Raw genomic sequence first — 18503 nt, 5'->3', positions numbered from 1 at the left:
TGGAAAAAAACGCAAGAAGCTCTGCTCTAGAGCGCCCCCGCTGGCCTTCAAAAGGGACTGCAGGGGGTGTGGCTAGGGAAGCTCCACCAATGACAGAGACCCATACAGGGTTGTGGAAGGACAAGCGGAGTTCCACCAATGATAGAGACCCTTATAGGGTCGAGGATGTATAAGTAGAGGGGCTGGCCGGCCCCGCGTGAGTCTGTGAGGGCACTTCCCGGAGCTTAGGGCGGTAGGTGCTGGGCTGGCTGGGGGCAGCGGTGGGGGGTACTATGCCAACAGCACCCCCGGCCTTGCCTCTGCTCGCATGGGAGGCGATGTGATCCCTTCGGATCTCGCTCAATTGATATTTTTCTCCTCAGAAATTTGCTGAGGAGATCGGAGGCCCGCCAGCTTCCCGCCTCTAGGCCACCGCCATGGAGCCCCTAATCCCCGTTATTACCAAGCTACAAGAGGTCTTCAGTGTGGTGGGCAGGGAGATCATCCAGCTCCCACAGATTGTGATCTTTGGCTCTCAGGTACTGCTTGCTCTCCCTGGGGAGAGGCTGGAGGGGCCGTGGGCCTAGGTCCTCCCTCCCCACCCCCTCAGGCCTAGTTTTTCCTCTCTCCCACACAGTAGGAGCTTCATCTTTCCCTCTCCTTTCCTCGCAGGGAGGGGCAAGCTCCACCTTCATCTTGGCTCCTCCCACCTAGCTTAGATTTCTCTCAGGGGCCCTCCCTATTCCCAAGAGAGGTGGCCGCTATAAGGGCGTGAGAACGGGCTGTAGGGGAAAGTGCGCCACCACCAGGTGGGCCTCAGCCACGGGTATGGGATGGAGCTCTTACTGGGCATGCGCAGGGAGGCCGCCATAACCAAAGGAATCCGGGAACTCTGAGGGTGGCAGTAGGGGAAAGTGCGCCACCATCAGGTGGGATGGGATGGAGCTCTTGCTGGGCATGCGCAGGGAGGCCGCCATAACCAAAGGAATCCGGGAACTCTGAGGGTGGCAGTAGGGGAAAGTGCGCCACCATCAGGTGGGATGGGATGGAGCTCTTGCTGGGCATGCGCAGGGAGGCCACCATAACCAAAGGAATCCGGGAACTCTGAGGGTGGCAGTACGGGAAAGTGCGCCACCATCAGGTGGGCCTCAGCCACTGGTATGGGATGGAGCTCTTGCTGGGCATGCGCAGGGAGGCCGCCATAACCAAAGGAATCCGGGAACTCTGAGGGTGGCCGTAGGGGAAAGTGCGCCTCCCCCAGGGGACTCTCAGCCAGGGGAGGGACATTTCTCTGCCAGGCCGGCTGAACCAACCTTCCTTTCCACGGGAGAAAAGTGAGGCCCAGAGAAAGTTCTCCAGAGTGGCAGAGGGAGAACCCTGACCTCCCGAATGCAGTCCCGTACTCCTCCCACTGTACCCTACTGCAGCCCTGTATTTACCTTGAGATTGGGGAGTCAGGGGTGATGGGTTGGGCTAGGCTCAGAGGGGAAGGGAGCCGCGGGAGGCTACTTCCCAGAAGCCCCTGAGCCACCCCTTCGGGCCGGTTGTGATTACAGAGCAGTGGAAAGAGCTCGCTTCTGGAAAGCATTGTGGGTCGGGACTTCCTTCCAAAGGGTTCTGGAATCATGACTCGCAGGCCCCTGATCCTTCAGCTGGTGCACGTAGCCTCCCTGGAGGAGCGGCAGGCAACATCCCCGGAGACATGTGAGGATGGGGAAAGGGGCAGGGGGCGGGTAGGAGAGAAGGGCAGAGCTGGGCCACAGCCACCTGCTGGCTTGGAGACTTGACCCAGCCAGGATGCCCCTCCTGAAGGAGACCTGCACCCGAGCCCTGCAGGCTCCAAGCTTTACAGCTGGAAGTCCCCGTACTCATTTTACAGATGAGCTCCAGGCTTCGTAAGTGGCTTCCCCCAGTACAAAGAGGATGCTGCAGAGCAGGGATTTGAACACAGATCTGGGATTCCCGATGCAGCATCCCTTCTGCTCTTCCCCCAGCAATAGGGGCCTCCACGTGTGCCTTAGGCAGTCAGAGGTGGCGGCCATATAGTGGTATTTTTACTATGAAGGCCACAGTGATGCTGTGTCTTGGAGGGGGCATAGAAATGGCTCCGCCCTGGGCAAATGGCCCTTCATCCCATTCTCCTCCCCTTATGAGGTGATTGGTAATGGCAAGGGAGGTGCTGACCGTCCCCTTTCCTCCTGTCCCCACAGATATCCAAGCAGAGGAATGGGCCACTTTCCTGCACAACAAACATAAGGTATCCCAACCCCTCCAGCTCAGCCCATTTGCCAGACTGGATCATTGCTGGCAATCTTCCTCTTCTCCCTTTGCACATCACCTTTTCCTGGCTCACCCATAACCCGTCTGGCTCCATGGACTTCCAGGAGTGATGCTGCCTGGGCCCAGTGATGGGGGGTGGGGTGGGGAGGGGGTAGAGGCCATGATCCTTGTTGAGTGACGTTAACTGAAAACCTTTAGGAATGGATAATTCTCTTTCTTCTCCAGATATTTACAGATTTTCACGAAATCCCAAAGGAAATTTCTAATGAGACAGAGCGGATCACCGGGACTAATAAGGTGAGCACAGGAGGCACAGCCGTCCCTGGTTTGCTCCTACCCTGTCCAAGTGCAGTGGACCTGACCTTGACTCTCCTCCTGCAGGCCATCAGTCTTGCCCCAATGTACATGACGATCTGTTCCTCTAAAGTCCTCAATTTGACTCTGGTTGACTTGCCTGGATTGACCAAGGTATGTTCTCTTGGGGATCTCTTTGGTTCCCATAGGTTTAATGACCCTCTTTTTGCTAATGACTCAAACTCCCATCTCTCCTGCCTTTCAGACTGGATCAGTTCCCAACTCCACCAACAATGCATCATGTCCCAGTTCTCCCGCATCCCCTCCCACATTCATCATTACCATTTCCTGTCATGTTAGCCAATCTGAGAGGTGTGAAGTGGTACCTCAGGGTTGTCTTAATTTGCCTTTCTCTATTCACTAGTGATTTAGGGCATTTTTTCATATGACTAGAAATGGCTTAAATTTCTTTACGTGAATGTTGTCTACTCATAGCCTTTGATCATTTATCAATTGGGGAATGGCTTGGATCTGAGTAAATTCGACTGGGTTCTCTCTGTATTTGAGCAATGAGGCCTTTATCAGAAATGCCGGCTGTAAGATGGTTTCCCAGCTTGTGCTTCCCTTCTAATCTGGGCTGGGTTGAATTTAGGAAGTCTTCCGCATCTCCTCTTCATTCCGATGGTTTTCCTTTGTGGAAAACCTGTGGCTCCTGCATGCACAGTGTTTAATGTCTGTTTGTTTGCATGTTGTCTTTCCCATGACACTCTGAGTCCTTGAAGACCCTGCCTCTTGCCTCTTTTTGTATTCCTAGCTTAGCATAGTACCTGGCACATAGTAGGCACTTAAGAAAAGTTCCTTCCTGCCTTCGTTCCTTCCTTCCTTCATTCCCATGGTAAGGCCATTGGGGTTAAATGACTTGGCCAAGGTGACACAGCTAGTACAGGTCAAGTATCTGAGGCCAGACTGGAACTCAAGCTCTCCTGAGTCCACTGGACCACCTAGCTGGCCCTCCCATGTTTGTTGGCTGATTGACTGGGGCAGAAATGACAGAAGCCATGATAGTCTTTTTCTCCTCCCCTTCCTTCTTAGAGTGGCCTTAACAATGCCATCCCTGCTGGGCATTCAATATTGTTTAATTCCTTTGTCTCTCCCTCCCCCTGAGAAAGCTCCAGAATGGGAAGATTGTTCTGTCTGAGTCTGGGCTTAGGTACGACCTCTGGTCTTTCCCAGCTGCCCTTGCCCTTGCCCATCCCCTTTGGGTGGTCATGGCTATCCCGGGGGCCTAGGGGGGTTTGCGAGAGCAGCTGGGGCTTTTTTCTGAGCTTTGTCTCCTGCTGCCAGGTTCCTGTGGGGGACCAACCCCCCGACATCGAGATGCTGGTCAGAGACCTGAACCTGTCCTACATCATTAACCCCAGCTGCCTCATCCTGGCTGTCACTGCTGCCAACACAGACATGTCCACTTCAGAATCCTTGAAACTTGCCCGGGAGGTGGATCCTGATGGTACGGGGATGCTGGGAGGGTTTGGGTAGATACGCGGAGGAGGGTCAGCAGTGGTGGGAGGGAGGCCGGCAGTGGTGGGAGGGAGGCCGGCAGTGCTGGGAGGGAGGCCGGCAGTGCTGGGAGGGAGGCCGGCCGTGCTGGGAGGGAGGCCGGCCGTGCTGGGAGGGAGGCCTCCTGGCTGGGCCAGTAACTGCATGGCCTTGATGAAGGCGTTTGGGTTTATTTCCCTTAGAGAACGTGGTGTCGGACCTGGGTGGGCTACTTAGGCCTTCTTCCAGCTTTGTGATGGAAGGCCTCACCCTGAGCCGGCAATTTTCCTTTCCCGGCATCAGTATCCTAATTAGGAAAGGACGCCAGGGGAGGAGCCACTGCTTTTCCCCCCTGTAGGGCTGTTGACTCCTGTCTTTGGGGCCAAGAACTCTGCTCGCGCTCCCCCTCCCTAACATAGCCTTTGACTGCATCCCTCCCAAGAGCTGGCCTAGCCTGAGAGGGAGCAGCTAACGTGAGGGCCACTTTGCGGTTCCGAGGACGTCCAGTTCTCCCCAGCCAGCTCATGCATGGGACGGAGGGCCCCCTAAAAGCCACCCAATATCGCTACCTCTTCTCTGGACCTTGGGCTAGAGGTCTGAAGCCGCTCTCGGCTCTTCCCACTTCTTAGGACGCAGAACCTTGGCAGTGATCACTAAGCTGGACCTCATGGATGCTGGGACGGACGCGATGGATGTGCTGACGGGCCGAGTCGTCCCCGTGAAGCTGGGCATTATTGGGGTGGTGAATCGGTGAGTAGAGCCCTCTCAGTCATCCCCCTTGAGAGGCTCCCGGCAGCAGTGAGGTGGCTGAGGGGAGACCGGAGCCGGGAGAAGGGGACCGAGTGAGACGGAAACCACTGACTCACACACAGATAAGCTTCTGAGGGCTTTGGGGACATTGTGTTGGCGAGTTCACCAATGAGGTGAGTTCCCTTCTTCTCCAAAGTCCAAAGCAGGGGGAGTAATCTCCTCAGTGAGAAGCAGAAGCAAAACCCGTAAAGTGACAGAGGCTGGACGGGGAGGAGGCGCACGGTTTCTCTCTTTAGAAACATTTTACCATTGGCTTTGACTTGTACATCATGCTCATTTTCCAGTCCCAGGTGAACCCTTCCTTGACAGGAGAAAGAGCTCATCAAAAAGCACCCCACACTGAGCCAGAGCCCGGCATTCGGTGTTCCCTTCTCCCAAGGGCCAGAGGCTTCTCTTCTCTGGGGCCCAGATCAGTCATTAGAGCGGCTCCTCCTTTGGCTTGACTCGCTTTCCTTTCTAGGATTATAGGCACTTTTCCCTGTGCTTGCTTCACACATCATATAAGGCTTCCAGAGGTCTCTGGATTCCTCCAATTCGGAGTCGCTTCCACCATCATTTACTAAAGGCCGTCCTATGCCACGACCGTTTGTTCAGCCATTCCCCAATCTATGAACTCCTATTTTCCTTTCCAGTTTTTTGTTGCTAGAAGAACTTTGTGACTTTGGAATAACCTCTCTCGGGCGCCTACGCACGCAGGGGATTGATGTCACAGCACATGAAAAGTTCATTAACTTTCCCCCTAGAATTCCAGATGGCTTTCCAGAAAGGGCGAACCAGTGTGCAGCTGCCCCAGCCCTCTGTTAGCGTGCCTGCTTTCCCACAGTGCCTCTAGCTTCACCTTTTGTCCTTTTGGCCTCTTGGCCAGTTGGCCAAAGCTGCCCAACTTGCATTTCTCTTATTAGTCATTCTGAGCCATCTTTCCCATGGTTCTTGACTGAGTAGATGAACTTTACCCTCCCTCCAGGAGAGTCCTAGGCCTCTTGCTGGGCCCGGTTCACCTTTCCTTTCCATCTCTGTGCTGGTCTAGCTACTTCCCTTTTGGCTACCGTCACTTGTTGCCTCCCACTGTCGGTTCTCCTGTTCACTTGCTAAGGAATAATGCAGGGTCTCCAGGCACTTTGCCCATCTCCCTACCCATGGAAGTGAGCTCCTGTCCTTGGAGGTTTACGAGAACAGACCAAAAGGGCCCTTCTAGACTACCTCCCTTACTTTTATCACTCCAACACGAGGAGGAAAGGCCATTAGTAGCTGTGTGAGAGTTGTGGGAAGCAACATTGACCCAGAGAAGAAATGAAGCAACGGCCTTCCTTCCTTTTCTTGGCCGTGTGGGACACCGTCTATACAGAATGTTGCACTTGTCTGACGCCACAGCTTGGGTTTTCCTTTTGCAAAAGAAGACTCATTGGTAGGGAAGGTGATATCTCTAAATGAATATAACATGACAAGGAAAGATGGCGATAAAGTGGGATTTTTTTTTATTATTATAGCTTTTTATTTACAAAATAGATGCATGGGTAATTTTTGAGCATTGACACTTGCAAAAACTTCTGTTCCAATTTTTCCCCTCCTTCCCCTCATCCCCTTCCCCAGATGGCAGATAGACCCTATAAATGAAATTATAGGGACTAGAAATACTATGTAGTGGTTCACACTTATTTCCCAGAGTCCTTTCACTGGGTGTAGTTGCTTCTGTTTATTATTGAACAAATGGAACTGATTTGGATCCTCTCATTGTTGAAGAGAGCCACGTCCATCAGAATTGATCCTCATATAGTCTTGTTGTTGAAGTGTGTAATGATCTCCTGGTTCTGCTCACTTCACTAAGCATTAGCTCCTGTAAGTCTCTCCTGGCCTTTCTGAAAGCATCCTGCTGGTTATTTCTTACCAAACAATAATATTCCATAGCATTCACATACCATAACTTATTCAGTCATTCTCTGACTGATGGGCATTCATTCAATTTCCAGTTTCTAGCTACTACAAACAGGGCTGCCACAAAAATTTTTGCACATGTGGGTCCCTTTCCCTTCTTTAAGACTCTCTTTGGGATATAAGCCCTGCAGTAACACTGTTGGATGAAAGATTATATACAGTTTGATAATTTTTTGAGCATAGGTCCAAATTGCTCTCCAGAATGGATGGATGCATTCATAATTCTACCAAAAATGTATCGGTATCCCAGTTTTCCCACATCCCCTCCAACATTCATCATTATCTTTTCCTGTCATCTTAGCCAATCTGACAGGTATGTACTGGTATCTCAGAGTTGTCTTCATTTGCATTTCTCTGATTAATAATGACTTGGAGCATCTTTTCATATGACTAAAAATAGTTTCAATTTCTTCATCTGAAAATTGTCTGTTCATATCCTTTGACCATTTATCAATTGGAGAATGGCTTGGTTTCTTATAAATTAGAGTCAATTCTCTATATATTTTGGAGATGAGGCCTTTATCAGAAACTTTGACTGTAAAAATGCTTTCCCAGTTTGTTGTAAAATGGGATTCTTTTACGAATTCATTAGTAGCTCCAGGAAAGAGCATCTTTCTAATGAGGCATGTGTTGTATAGACACAGTAAGCTGTTATTTCCACACCTCCTCCTATTCCTCAGAATCTTGTTTCCATACTCTATTACTGACCTGCACAACCCGAGACTGAAACTTGATCCTTTTCACAGGAACCAACATGATCTCCACACCCACAAAAGCATCAGTGAGGTTCTGTGTGATGAGCAGGTCTTCTTGCAGAAGAAATACCCGTCCCTGGCCAGCCAGAATGGAACACCCTTTCTTGCCAAGACACTGAACAGGTGCCGTGAGGGCTGGTTGGGGCAGGCCGGGGGTAGAGCTGAAGAGTTCCCAGGAGTCACTTGGGGTTGGTCCTTGTGCTCCGTGCCTTAGGCTTTTCATGCACCACATCCGAGACTGCCTGCCTGAACTAAAGACCCGTGTGAATGTGCTGACAGCCCAGTACCAGTCAATGCTGCAAAGCTATGGGCAGCCTGTTCAAGACCAGAACGCCACTCTGCTGCAGATCATCACCAAGTTTGCCACCGAATACTGCAACACCATTGAAGGAACAGCAAAGAACATCGAGACCTCAGAACTGTGAGTTTCGGGAAGGTTCGGTTTGGGGGAGGGAGCAGAAGATACAAATCGAGAAGGGCCGCTGGGACCGGGAATTGCTAGGATGATGCCCAGAGAGCTTGGGCCAGTTATTTGGAAGTTGGGCAGCGGCTTTGGATAACATAAAGCAGTTGTGATTTACCTCCGGACTTCCCAGAAAACCCCAAGAGAGATGATGAATTTGGCCATGGGAAATGACTGAACCCAAAAAACTCCATGGTGGGGGAGAGGGTTTTTGGGAGGGTTGAATTTGGGATGTGAGACCCCTCTCCCCCAGTGCTTCTGGTCTGAGAAGGCTGCTGGGCCACTCTTCCCTCCAAAGTCTGGGGGTCATTCTCCAAAAAGCCCAAATAGCAATTGATAGGTCACCAAGGACTTGATTATTAAGGGTTTCCTGGGTGCCAGGCACAGTGCTACAGCCTTAGTAAACACAGAAACCAAAAAAACAGGCCAGCTCAAAGGGCTGCAGTTCTGATTGGGGAGGGGAGGGACGAGCCTAGACCTGATCAGGCAGCTACCAGGTGTAGGAGAGGAGACGTGAGGTACGCTGAAGAGCAAGGCCTAACTTAGCAGCTGTGACGTGGGAGCATGGGGGCCCAGCTGGAAGGAAGCTCGGGAAACTTCAGGCACGAGCCTCTCTCTCATCTTGTGTGGATGTGACTTGACGCTTGTAGTTCAGCTGTGAGCGCTGTCTGCGATTGTCTGGCCCGCAGCACACCAGTGCCGTCCGTGGGCTCCTCTTGGCAAAGTGAGCGAGGGGTTGGACATTTCCTTCTCCAGGGGATTAAGACCAAGTGGGTGAAATCACACTCAGGGTCCCACAGCCAGTAAGGGTCTGAGGCCAGATTTGAACTCGGGACTTGCTGACTCCAGGCCCAGCTCTCTATCCACTGCAGCACCCCTTCGCTGCTTCCTGATGCTTCATGGAGCCCGGGAAATGGGAAAAGCTGGAAGATAGGAGATGGGAAGAGCTGGAAAAGGTCCTTAAAGAGGACCTAGGCACTTTGTTTTTGGGAAATAGGGAAACTAAGGCCCCAGGAAGGCAAATGGCTTGCTGGAGAAACTTCACAGGGAGTGGTTTGTCCAAGTAGGAGAAGGCCCAGAATCTTGACCAGCCATCCCTTGTCTGTGCTTTTATCTGTTTCTCCAGTGCTCTTTCTGTTTCTGTGTCTGCCTTTGGCCTGAGCCAAGGGATAGGGGAGGCTGAGGGTTGGGAAGGGCCCTGGGCCCGGGGCCTCCCTGATGCTTCCTTCTCATCCCCCCCAGCTGTGGGGGTGCTCGCATATGCTACATCTTTCACGAGACCTTCTGCCGGACTCTGGAATCCATCGATCCCCTGGCTGGACTCACCATCCTGGACATCTTGACCGCCATCCGAAATGCCACGGTAGCAGATCCCCCCTTCACAGCCTCGCTCCCCATTCCCACCCATCCCTCCCCGATTTGGTGTTGCTTCTGATGATCTGTCTCACCTTTTGGGGAAAACATCCCTCGATCAGCAGGCTGTGGTCAGCCAAAGGAACCGAGGCCCAGTTCTGGGAAGACGTTTGTCTGAGGTTACGCAGCTGGTCGGTGGCTGCGCAGGGTTTAGAACCCAAGTCCTGCTGCCCATTGGCAGCAGCTGTCTTACTCTGGCCAGACCCTCTCTGGGGCGTCTTCTCTGAGAAGAACCTTGCCTGCTTGCACTGAATTATTTTGAGAGGCTTTTCTGGGGAGCAGGCCTTGGGCCTTTGGGGGAGAGGACCGAGGGGGGGAGTTCTTGGAAACAGGCAGGAGGAGAATGTCAGCCTGAGGACCAGGACCCCTCTGGGGCTGTGAATCAGCTGCCGTGAACCATCCATCCCTGGTCGGCTCCAAGCAGGGCAGGCACTGTGCTCGGCCCGGGGAGAACGGACAAGCGACCCCGTTGGCAAGGACGCCAGGCAGGAATGAGGCTGCTTTCTGCCTTGGGTCCCTAACACGGCTCCAAAGCAGCTCAGAAAGAGGGCTCCACCACCGAGCCAAGACAAGGCTGGCTCGGGGAGTCTGTGCCGCGGCTCACCCAGAGAAGTTCCCATTCAAGTCGTCGTCTTTGCATCATGTCTGTGGCCGTGGCCTTCACTCTGGAGTTGCAGGCAGAACAACCCTGATAGAAGTGATCCCATTCATAGAAGGCTAGGACCCTGGCAGAGCATTAGTCGGGGGCAGGGGAGGGCAAGGGGACCAGCAGGCTAGAAAGTTAAGTTTCAGGGGAGTGGGAGGAACCGTTTCCCATGAGACAAGAGGTGGTGCTCATTGAAAGCCCTTCGCCTGGAGCCTTGGCCTTCAAGCTGAGGGGGAGCCCGGGAAGGGCAGGAGTCAAGCTGTGACCCTGGTCTGGTTGTGCTGAACCCCCTCCCCAAACCCCACCTGCCCCCGAAGCATTTTAGGATGTTGGAATCAGAAGCTGAAAAGGAGAAGCTAAAGCCCCAGTATCCTGCCCGCCCTCTTCCCATCTTGTTACTCACTGCTCTCCCTGGCAGCGAATGGGCCTGGGGAGCTCCCACTCCAAGGTTGGCAGGGCCACGCTGGGGCTCCCCAGCTTCCTCCAGACCCAGGGGTCCTGAAGCTGAGCCTCCCGGGCTGCTTTCCCCACCCAGGGCCCTCGGCCAGCGCTCTTCATCCCAGAGGTCTCCTTTGAGCTGCTAGTGAAGAGACAGATTAAGAGGCTGGAGGAGCCTAGCCTTCGCTGCGTGGAGCTGGTGCACGAGGAGCTTCAGAGGGTCATCCAGCACTGTTCCACTTATAATACCAAGGTGCGGCCAGGGTGACCCTGTCCTGGATTATTTGCCGTCTAAGGCAGGGCGTGCAGGGAAGGGAGAATAAGCTGAACACAAGGTTTTGCAGAGGGGAATGTGGAGAACTCTCCGCATGTGCTTTGAAAAGGAAAAGGAATTATTAAATTTAAAGAAACTGGCCGGGTGAGGGGACAGAGGAGAGAGAAGGGGAGGGGTCCAGAGCAGGAGCCAGTCCTCTGACTCTGCTTGGAGAAGGGGGTGGGGCCTCGGGCTGGGGTGGGAGGGAGGGAGGAAGCAGCCTGGCTGCCAGAGCCTGAGTCTGATGAGCTTGGCCCTTCTCAGGAGCTGCTGCGCTTTCCCAAGCTACATGAGGCCATCGTGGAGGTCGTGACCGGGCTCCTGAGAAAGAGGTTACCCATAACCAATGAAATGGTAATAACCGAGGTGGTTCTGGGAAACAACGGCCTCGGGGAAAATGACGCCCACTTGGGCCCGGGGTCCAGAGGACACGCTGAGCCAAAATCCTCCGGTCTGCCCAACCTGCTAATACCCTGGACGAGTGGTTGGTGGCAAAGCTAGCAGCCGGTTTAAAGGTTTCCCAGGGGAAGGAAGGGGAAGGGAGAAAGCAGGGACAGGGCAGGGCAGAGGCTGGCGTAGCTCTTTACCTAGGAGTGGAAGGGACAAAAAGCCGGCCGAGCCTCTGCCCAGGATCATTTCCAGGGCGAGCCCCACTGATCCTGGCGGATAGGCTGTGCCCGGCAAATGGTCGAGTGAACAAATACCCAGGAGGCCGTGCTCCTCCTGGCTAAGCCTCTGGTCTCAGACCCCCAGCAGGAGGGCGGGTCCTTAGGGGGAGGAGGCCAAACAGGAGGAGGCCGGGATCGTGTTTGGTCCAGAGAGAGGGATGAGAGCACGACGGACGAGTCGTCGGGGAACCCAGACGTCACCGATTTGACTGCGGCTACCCCTGGCCCAGCCACTCGACGTGGCTCCCGCCTCTGTTCCCCCGACCCAACGAGCCAGTAGAAAGGGGAGGGGGGAACCAGTGAGACGGGACAGCTCCTGCGACCTCATTGCCTTCTCTTGTAGGTTCACAACCTCATGGCAATTGAGTTAGCCTACATCAACACCAAGCACCCGGATTTGGCCGACATGACTTTTGTCTCTTCGTCCATCAGCGGCAACAAGGTACTTGGGGGAGGTCGCCCGGCAAGCCCTCATCTGGTCCCTGGACTGAGTCCCCGGTAGTCGCCCTTCCCGCCGTCCCGGTGACACGGGCGCCAGTGACGATGCAGAGCGGCCTTGTGGCGGGCCAGGCCGAGGGCTGAAGTTGAAGTCAGAGGATCTGAGTTCAGCTGCGGCCTCTGGCCCTGTTTCCTCCTCTCAGATGAGAGGAATTGAGCCCCGTGCTCCTCTAAGGAAGGGCACTCCCAGGCTTCAAACCCTGGGAGCCTCTGAAGAGGGGCCGGGCCCAAAGGGCAACCGGGAGGGGGAGGTCTTCCCGCTGCACTGGCTCGGCTCGGTCGGGTCGAGGCTTGGCCTCGGGATCCCCGTACTTGGATACGCTGAGGAAGCTCCCGGCTCCCTCCCTGGGTCGCCCCTTTGCTGGGCATATGAGGTTTTTCTGACATCCCCCTTCTGAGACCCAGCTGCTCGGCCTTCGTGTAAATTATGGTGTGCCCATGCTTTCATGTAGAGACAAACTCAAAGCGGAGCCATTGCTCAGGTTGAAGAACGGGTCAGGGAAGGAAGAGGGATGATACAATGCATGATGGGAACGCTGTGGATACATGAAGGTGGTTGAAGGGGGTGCCAACCTCTGCTTGGGCTAGAACGGAGGCCACTTTTTGCAGCCTCTAAAATCCCTTCTGCCCAATGGTCCCAGAAGCACATTCTCCCTCTCTGACGGGTTATTCTGCCTTGCACAATGAGAGACAATGCCGGTTTGTGACCCCGCAGGAGAGAGTTGGTAGCTCGAGGTTTCCCTTCTTTCGGGGACGTGAGGGGGCATCTTTCACGTCCCCGTCCCACCCTCTGTTTTAGAACTTCCACCAGGCTGTGGAAGTAAGGTTTCTCCATGCGCCTCGCTCCGACACGCTGCCCCTCTCGGGGACGGGCACGAATAGCGAATATCACCACATCCTGTCCTTTTCCCTCCCCTTCATCCTGGCCAGAGTGACGCCTACCAGGCAAACGGTGCTAGACGCTGGAAGAGCGACGGGGTCGGGGATGACCCTGTTCCCAAGGAGAGGGAGAGCATCAGATCCCCGCCCCAGTCACGTGTCTCCCCTGTCCCCAGCCGGATACGTGCCATCAACTTCCTCGATGTGGTGAGTGGCGTTTGTCTTCAGCGGGGATGGCGGCTTCGCTTCGGGGACTGGAAAGTTCTGTCGGGGCTTGAAAGTAACTTCTACCACACGTGACTGCATAAGTCGGGGCCTTAAACTAAGCGACTGCTGAGACCTAGGTCACTGGCTTCCATTTGTGCAGTTGTTCCTCAGTAAAGCTGGACTGCCTCACACAGGACCCCAAGACAGTAGCTCCCAAATCAAGCAGAGGCTTTTGCTTCCTAACTGTTGCGAAAGTCTTGGCCCCAAAGACTCCAGCCCCCTGACTTTGGGTCCCTACTCTTTGCCTCTGATCTCCTTACTCTGCTCAGCTTTCCTTGCAGTTGCCTCTGGTAGCCAGAAGCAGAGCCTCTGCTCTTGGGCTTGCAGAGCCTATGTACTGTTTGGGGGCTGCCCGCCAAGTGCCTGCTTCCTTTCAGGAGGGGGAGCCCCACCGGGGGATGGGACTCCTGACTTGGAGGTCTGGGGGCCAGTTCAGCTTCCTGGCTCATCCCCTTCCGTGGGTCTCTTACTCATCGCTCACATAGACCCAGGGAGCCATCTGCCCGCATCCCGGGAAGCGTCGTTGCCGGGATCAAAAGCCCACATGCAATGCACCGGCCTTACTAATACACTGACTGAATGACCCAGGAGGCAATCCCCATCTAGCCCTCCCCAGCACAGACCCCATGCTCGGTCGGTACAAGAGGCTGCTTGTACGTTTTAACGAGACATTCCTAACCCTGGCCAGGGAGAGAGATTTGTTGGTAGAGAAAGCAAAAGCGGCCGGTGCTGAGCTTCTCGGGGGGCGCTGGATTCTGGGATCTGCCCTAGGCACGGGGAGGTTGGAGGACCTCAGCCAAGAGTGCCCCCATAAGCTCTCTCCCCCAGGCTCTGACGGACGTGAATCTGCCCGACTACAGGGCCCACCTTTCCAAAGGACTTACGGACGATAGGATGCGGCCCTTGTTTCTGTATGAAAATGACTTGACGGGGTCCCTGCCATTCACTGGGACATTGGTACCTTTGGAGGAAGCGGTTTCAGTGCAGTGACGAGGTCAGAAGCCAGACTGTAGAACTGAGAGTGAGAGGAAAGCAAGTGCAGACACCAAGTGTCGATGGCTTCCACAGACTTTGGCAGAAAGGGGGAGGAGAGGTGCAAGGACGATGGCCCATGGGGAGGGACCAAGCGAAGGATTTTCAGGAAGACATTTTTGTAGTAATAGGGAAGTGACCAGTGGGCAGGGGGAGACTGGCAAATGAGAGGGACTGGAACCCGTGTGTGGGAGAAGACGGGACGGCCGGGGATGGCGTGACCTCTGCATGTACAGACGCTTGCCTTGCCAAGAAGGGCCACCGCTTCCGTGGGACAAAGCGGAGGAGATAATCTCTGATGGCGTCTGAGGGGCGAGAGGAGAGGGGGCTGTCGGGGTGATGGCAGTTGTTTCGATGACGTATCAGGCAAGGGTTCCAGAAGCGGAGAGCCAGGGGAGAAGGGCACGGAGGTTCGAGGAAGGGGGAAAAGTTGTGCAGCAAAGGCTGCTTGGGCGACTGGGTGAAGGAGCCCCTGGGGAAGATGCAAAAGCATCTCCTTGCTGTGGGGAGGGCCCAGTTGAGATCACGTAAGGTAAACTTGAATGGCCCCCGCCCGCTGGTGGTGTGGCTCTCTGGCTTCGTTCGGCCCCTTTGAGTAGAAGCAAAGCGTGAGCTGAGGGAAGCGGGCGCGCCAGGGCCGAGGCTCGGCAGGGCAAGAGCAATGATCGGGTAAAGGGGCCTGAGGCTCCACAGGAGAGTGTCGACTTGAACTCCTTCACCAAAAGGTCAAGATGGGGAAGAGAGCCAAGTTTAGCCTGCAGGGGCGATGAGTGGGCAGCGAACTGAGGGTCGGAGGGAGTGAAGAGCACAGTAAAGCTGAAGGACCGGGCGTGGGCTTGCCAAGCAGAGGGAGGGGTGGGAGTAACAACCAGATTGTGATCGGTTAAGGCATTTCCGCGTTCACGAACATGGATGTAGAACGTTTGCGTGCGGTGGCAAGTGCTGCTATAGGCTACGCGGAGCACGGAGGTAAGGTGGGAAAGGTGGGGGCTGAGACGTTGGGGAGCTGCGGTCTCAGGGGTGCGACGGGAAGGCGGCTGAGGACCACGAGGCCAGGAGGAGACATCGCTACGGATCCTTTGTAGGCAGCGCGGAAGGTGTGGGGATGTGAAGGTGATCTCTCCCACCTAAACAAGAGAAAAATTGCTTTGATGTTAGCGTGAACAGGGAGTAGAGGGGCCAGGAAGAGCCCTGGGACTGTTCCGGGGTCTGGGCTGGAAGCAGTGGAGCCTCAACTCCGGGGCTGGTGGCCTTTGGATGGGTGGGCGAGGGATGGAGAGAGGGAGGGAATTGCAAACCGAAAGTGCACCCATAAAAAGGTGGTCCTAGGGGAGCACCTTCTCACTGTCCCCCTCAAAGAAGGGGAGATTCTTGTAGTTCCAAGTGTGGCGCTGACACCGCTCCTCCAGAGACGGCCCAGAAGAGTGAGATTCAGCGCAAGGAGAGGGCGGCTTACGCCAGACCCCTCGGCACCTTGAGCCGCCTGCGGGACCCTGGCACACAGATTCCCCGGCCTCATGGTGCTTTAGGACATGCTTCCTCTTATTGGCACCCCCTTTTTCTCCTGTGTTTCCCCCCACTCCCCACCCCACCCAGCCTTTGCATTCAGGTTGCAGAAAGCTGAGTCAAAGAGAGCAGCGAGACTGCGAGATAATCCGCAGACTTCTCCAGTCCTACTTCCTTATCGTCCGGAAGAACATCCAGGACAGGTAGGGAGGAGTGTGCCACGTGTGTGTGCGTGTGTGTGCTGAGTGTGTGTCTGTGGATGTGCGTGCATGTGTGTGTGTCTCTGTTCCTGTGTGTGTCTGCGTGTCCTTGTGATGTCCACATCAGCTGCTCTCTTGTCCCAACAATCTGGGCGTGATTAATGGTGGGAAAGAATCGGGCATCGATAGATCTCTACTGCTTGATTCTCTAAAGCATGTTCTGTGTATATTTACATTTCCCTTCATGACATCCTTGCGAGAAAAGCAAAGGAAGGACCGTCCTTCCTCTTTTTGACGAAATGGGAAACTGAGGCTCAGAGAAGGCAAATTGTCCACAGGGAGCCAAGACCGGAACCCAGGTTACCTGAATCATCAGAACTCCCCCAGGAAGGGGAAGTCTCTCTAGGTCTCCTGGGGGCCCTTTGCTCCCCTCTTTAGAGTGTGTCCCCCCATCCTGTAAGACCTTCCCAGTTACACCCGCCTGCTCTCTCTGTCTCCCGACTCAGTGTCCCTAAAACTGTCATGCACTTCCTGGTGAACTATGTCAAAGAGCACCTGCAGAGTGAACTGGTGGGACAGCTGTACAAGGCCCAGCTCCTGGAGGGGCTGCTGACTGAGTCCCAAAACATGGCGCAACAGCGCAACGAGGCCGCTTCCATGCTCAAGGTACCGAGCTGCTGATCCCAGGGAGCCCTCTTCCACCCCCGCCCCATCCTTAGGGTGTGCCTGGGGCCGAGCGATGCTTCCTGCCACCCACAGGTTTCTTTTCTTTTAGGCCCTCCGGCAGGCCAACCAGACCATCTCGGAGATCCGAGAGACTCAGCTCTGGTGAATGGCACGCCCCGTGCCCGCTGCCCTCAGTCTGCCGTACCCTTGGGGGTAGAGCTGCCAGCTTAAGGTTTTGCCAACCTCACGCCACACTCGGCTGTTTCTCTCCTACCTGTCCGTTCTGTATATTTTCTTCATGATCCAGTTTAACAATTGTTGTGACAGCCCATTTGACACCAAGAATCAAACTCTTAAATGTTGTTCTGGCAGTAGAGACTAGAAAATGAAGGTGTTCATTCAAGGGAGTTAACAGAAAGGACCCATTAATGTAAATAGCCATCTTTCCCTTCTGTGTCCCACCCCTCATTTTGGGCACAACTCCCTTTATCTAACTACGTGCTATGGTCCAGGCTTAGGGGTGCAGCTTTGGTCCATTGAGCAGTGGGTGGTTTCTCTGTGTATCTCTTCCTCCTGAATGATGAGAGTGTTAGAAGCAAGCAGGATGGGCATCAAGCAGCAGGCCAGCTGTAGCCCTAGATGAAGGTCGGGAGAGTGCCACCATGAATAGCCCAAGCACCAGAATACCACTGCCAGTTCTCCAAGATCAGACCTAGGGTCCCCAGTGCAGGAAGGGAAAATGATAGTAAGTTTTTTGATAAGGGCCTAGAGTTTTTACCTAATAAAAACGTTCACGCAGCCTGTCAACTCTGATTTATTGCTGTTGGTTTGGAGGGCCGGTGTGGTGATAAAGGGAAACGATGGCAGCCAGAGCTCCAAACGTACATCCCGATTCTCACCGTATTCTTTAACTTGGTCATTCTGACATAGGCTCTGCTTGGCAGTCTGCCCAGATCTCAAGACCCTTCTTGGAATCAGGTGGTAAAACATATCAGATGAAAATACATGGGGTTGCAAAGGAAACAGATTATACCAAAATATTTTGTAAGAAGTTTCCAGATTCTAGTTTCAGGAACCCCACTGAAACTAGAGATTGTCTGCCGTGTGAACACATCCGTTCCTCCCACCCCCACTTTGGTAGGTCCCTATAGGAATGGCTTCTGTGGGCAGAATTTCCTCTAGTCTTTTCCTAAGTGTGTGTGTGTCCCTAAGCCAGGGCTTCCGAAGCTAGAGAACGGAGAAACGGAAGGCTCATCTCTGTTTCCAAGTTCTCATGCAGTCGGATGGGGCAAGGTCTCATCAAGGACTCCAACCTGATCAACACTGATTAACTTCCTGTGTCCCAGGCAGTTCTGTGTTAAACCTTGGGGGATAAGATTAATACAAAAGGAAGATCTGCCCTCCACTAACTTACCATCTAAGGGAGAGACGACACAGAAGGAAGCAGAAAGGGGATGGGATGGGGAGGGACCAGATGGTGCTAGGGCATCTTATTTTGAGGATTTGAAACTAAGCTAGGTAGCAGATGCAAGGCAGAGCAATGATTAGAGAGTCCACTTTCTAGCCTCTATAGAGTGCTCCCTTGTATAAAGATGCTGATCACCTAAGGGAAAAGTCTCCAAGAGGAGATGGAATGTGGGTGTAAGGTCAGATGCTGGGCCTGCTCCCCAGAAAAGTCAGGTCAAGAAGCATCTGGTACCATAGTGCCATAAGAACTCATGCACACAATTGGCATGTTTGCTCTTGGGGTCATTTCGATCCGGCTCTTCCTTGGCAGAGGGTGGATCAAAAACCAGACCTCTGCTACAAATGTTCAAAGGCAGAAAGGTATTTCAAATCATGGTATAATAGTTATTAATAAACACTTTAAAAATCACCCTGGCATGCGTTCTATCGATAAAAAGTTATTTTTAAAAAATTCATCTTTT

At 53.9% G+C, this 18503-nt stretch overlaps 1 protein-coding gene across 1 annotated transcript; it reads left to right on the top strand.

The window, feature by feature from the left end:
- The first annotated feature begins 416 nt into the window (after nt 1-416).
- On the top strand, nt 417-17374 carry LOC127542784 (dynamin-1-like protein). The gene is made up of 17 exons (XM_051968599.1): nt 417-518; nt 1536-1683; nt 2190-2236; nt 2485-2556; nt 2641-2727; nt 3898-4060; nt 4719-4839; nt 7578-7709; nt 7801-8007; nt 9292-9412; nt 10644-10799; nt 11124-11213; nt 11871-11969; nt 12956-13111; nt 15800-15912; nt 16416-16575; nt 16685-17374. Exons 1-17 carry the CDS (start codon nt 417-419, stop codon nt 16739-16741), a joined length of 2031 nt encoding a protein of 676 aa, XP_051824559.1. The 3' UTR covers nt 16742-17374.
- Nucleotides 17375-18503: the final 1129 nt, after the last annotated feature.

The sequence above is a fragment of the Antechinus flavipes genome, chromosome X, assembly GCF_016432865.1.
Source record: "Antechinus flavipes isolate AdamAnt ecotype Samford, QLD, Australia chromosome X, AdamAnt_v2, whole genome shotgun sequence".
Taxonomy (NCBI): domain Eukaryota; kingdom Metazoa; phylum Chordata; class Mammalia; order Dasyuromorphia; family Dasyuridae; genus Antechinus; species Antechinus flavipes.
Note: the sequence above shows the minus strand (reverse complement) of the source record. Positions and strands in the feature narration are given on the sequence as shown.

Bases quoted from the DNA above. Each gene is read 5' to 3' on its own strand.
- LOC127542784 (XM_051968599.1), top strand. From the start codon at position 417: ATGGAGCCCCTAATCCCCGTTATTACCAAGCTACAAGAGGTCTTCAGT. The intron at 4,840-7,577 runs GTGAGTAGAGCC...TCCTTTTCACAG, and splicing joins ATTATTGGGGTGGTGAATCG to GAACCAACATGATCTCCACA. The intron at 13,112-15,799 runs GTGAGTGGCGTT...CACCCCACCCAG, and splicing joins CCATCAACTTCCTCGATGTG to CCTTTGCATTCAGGTTGCAG.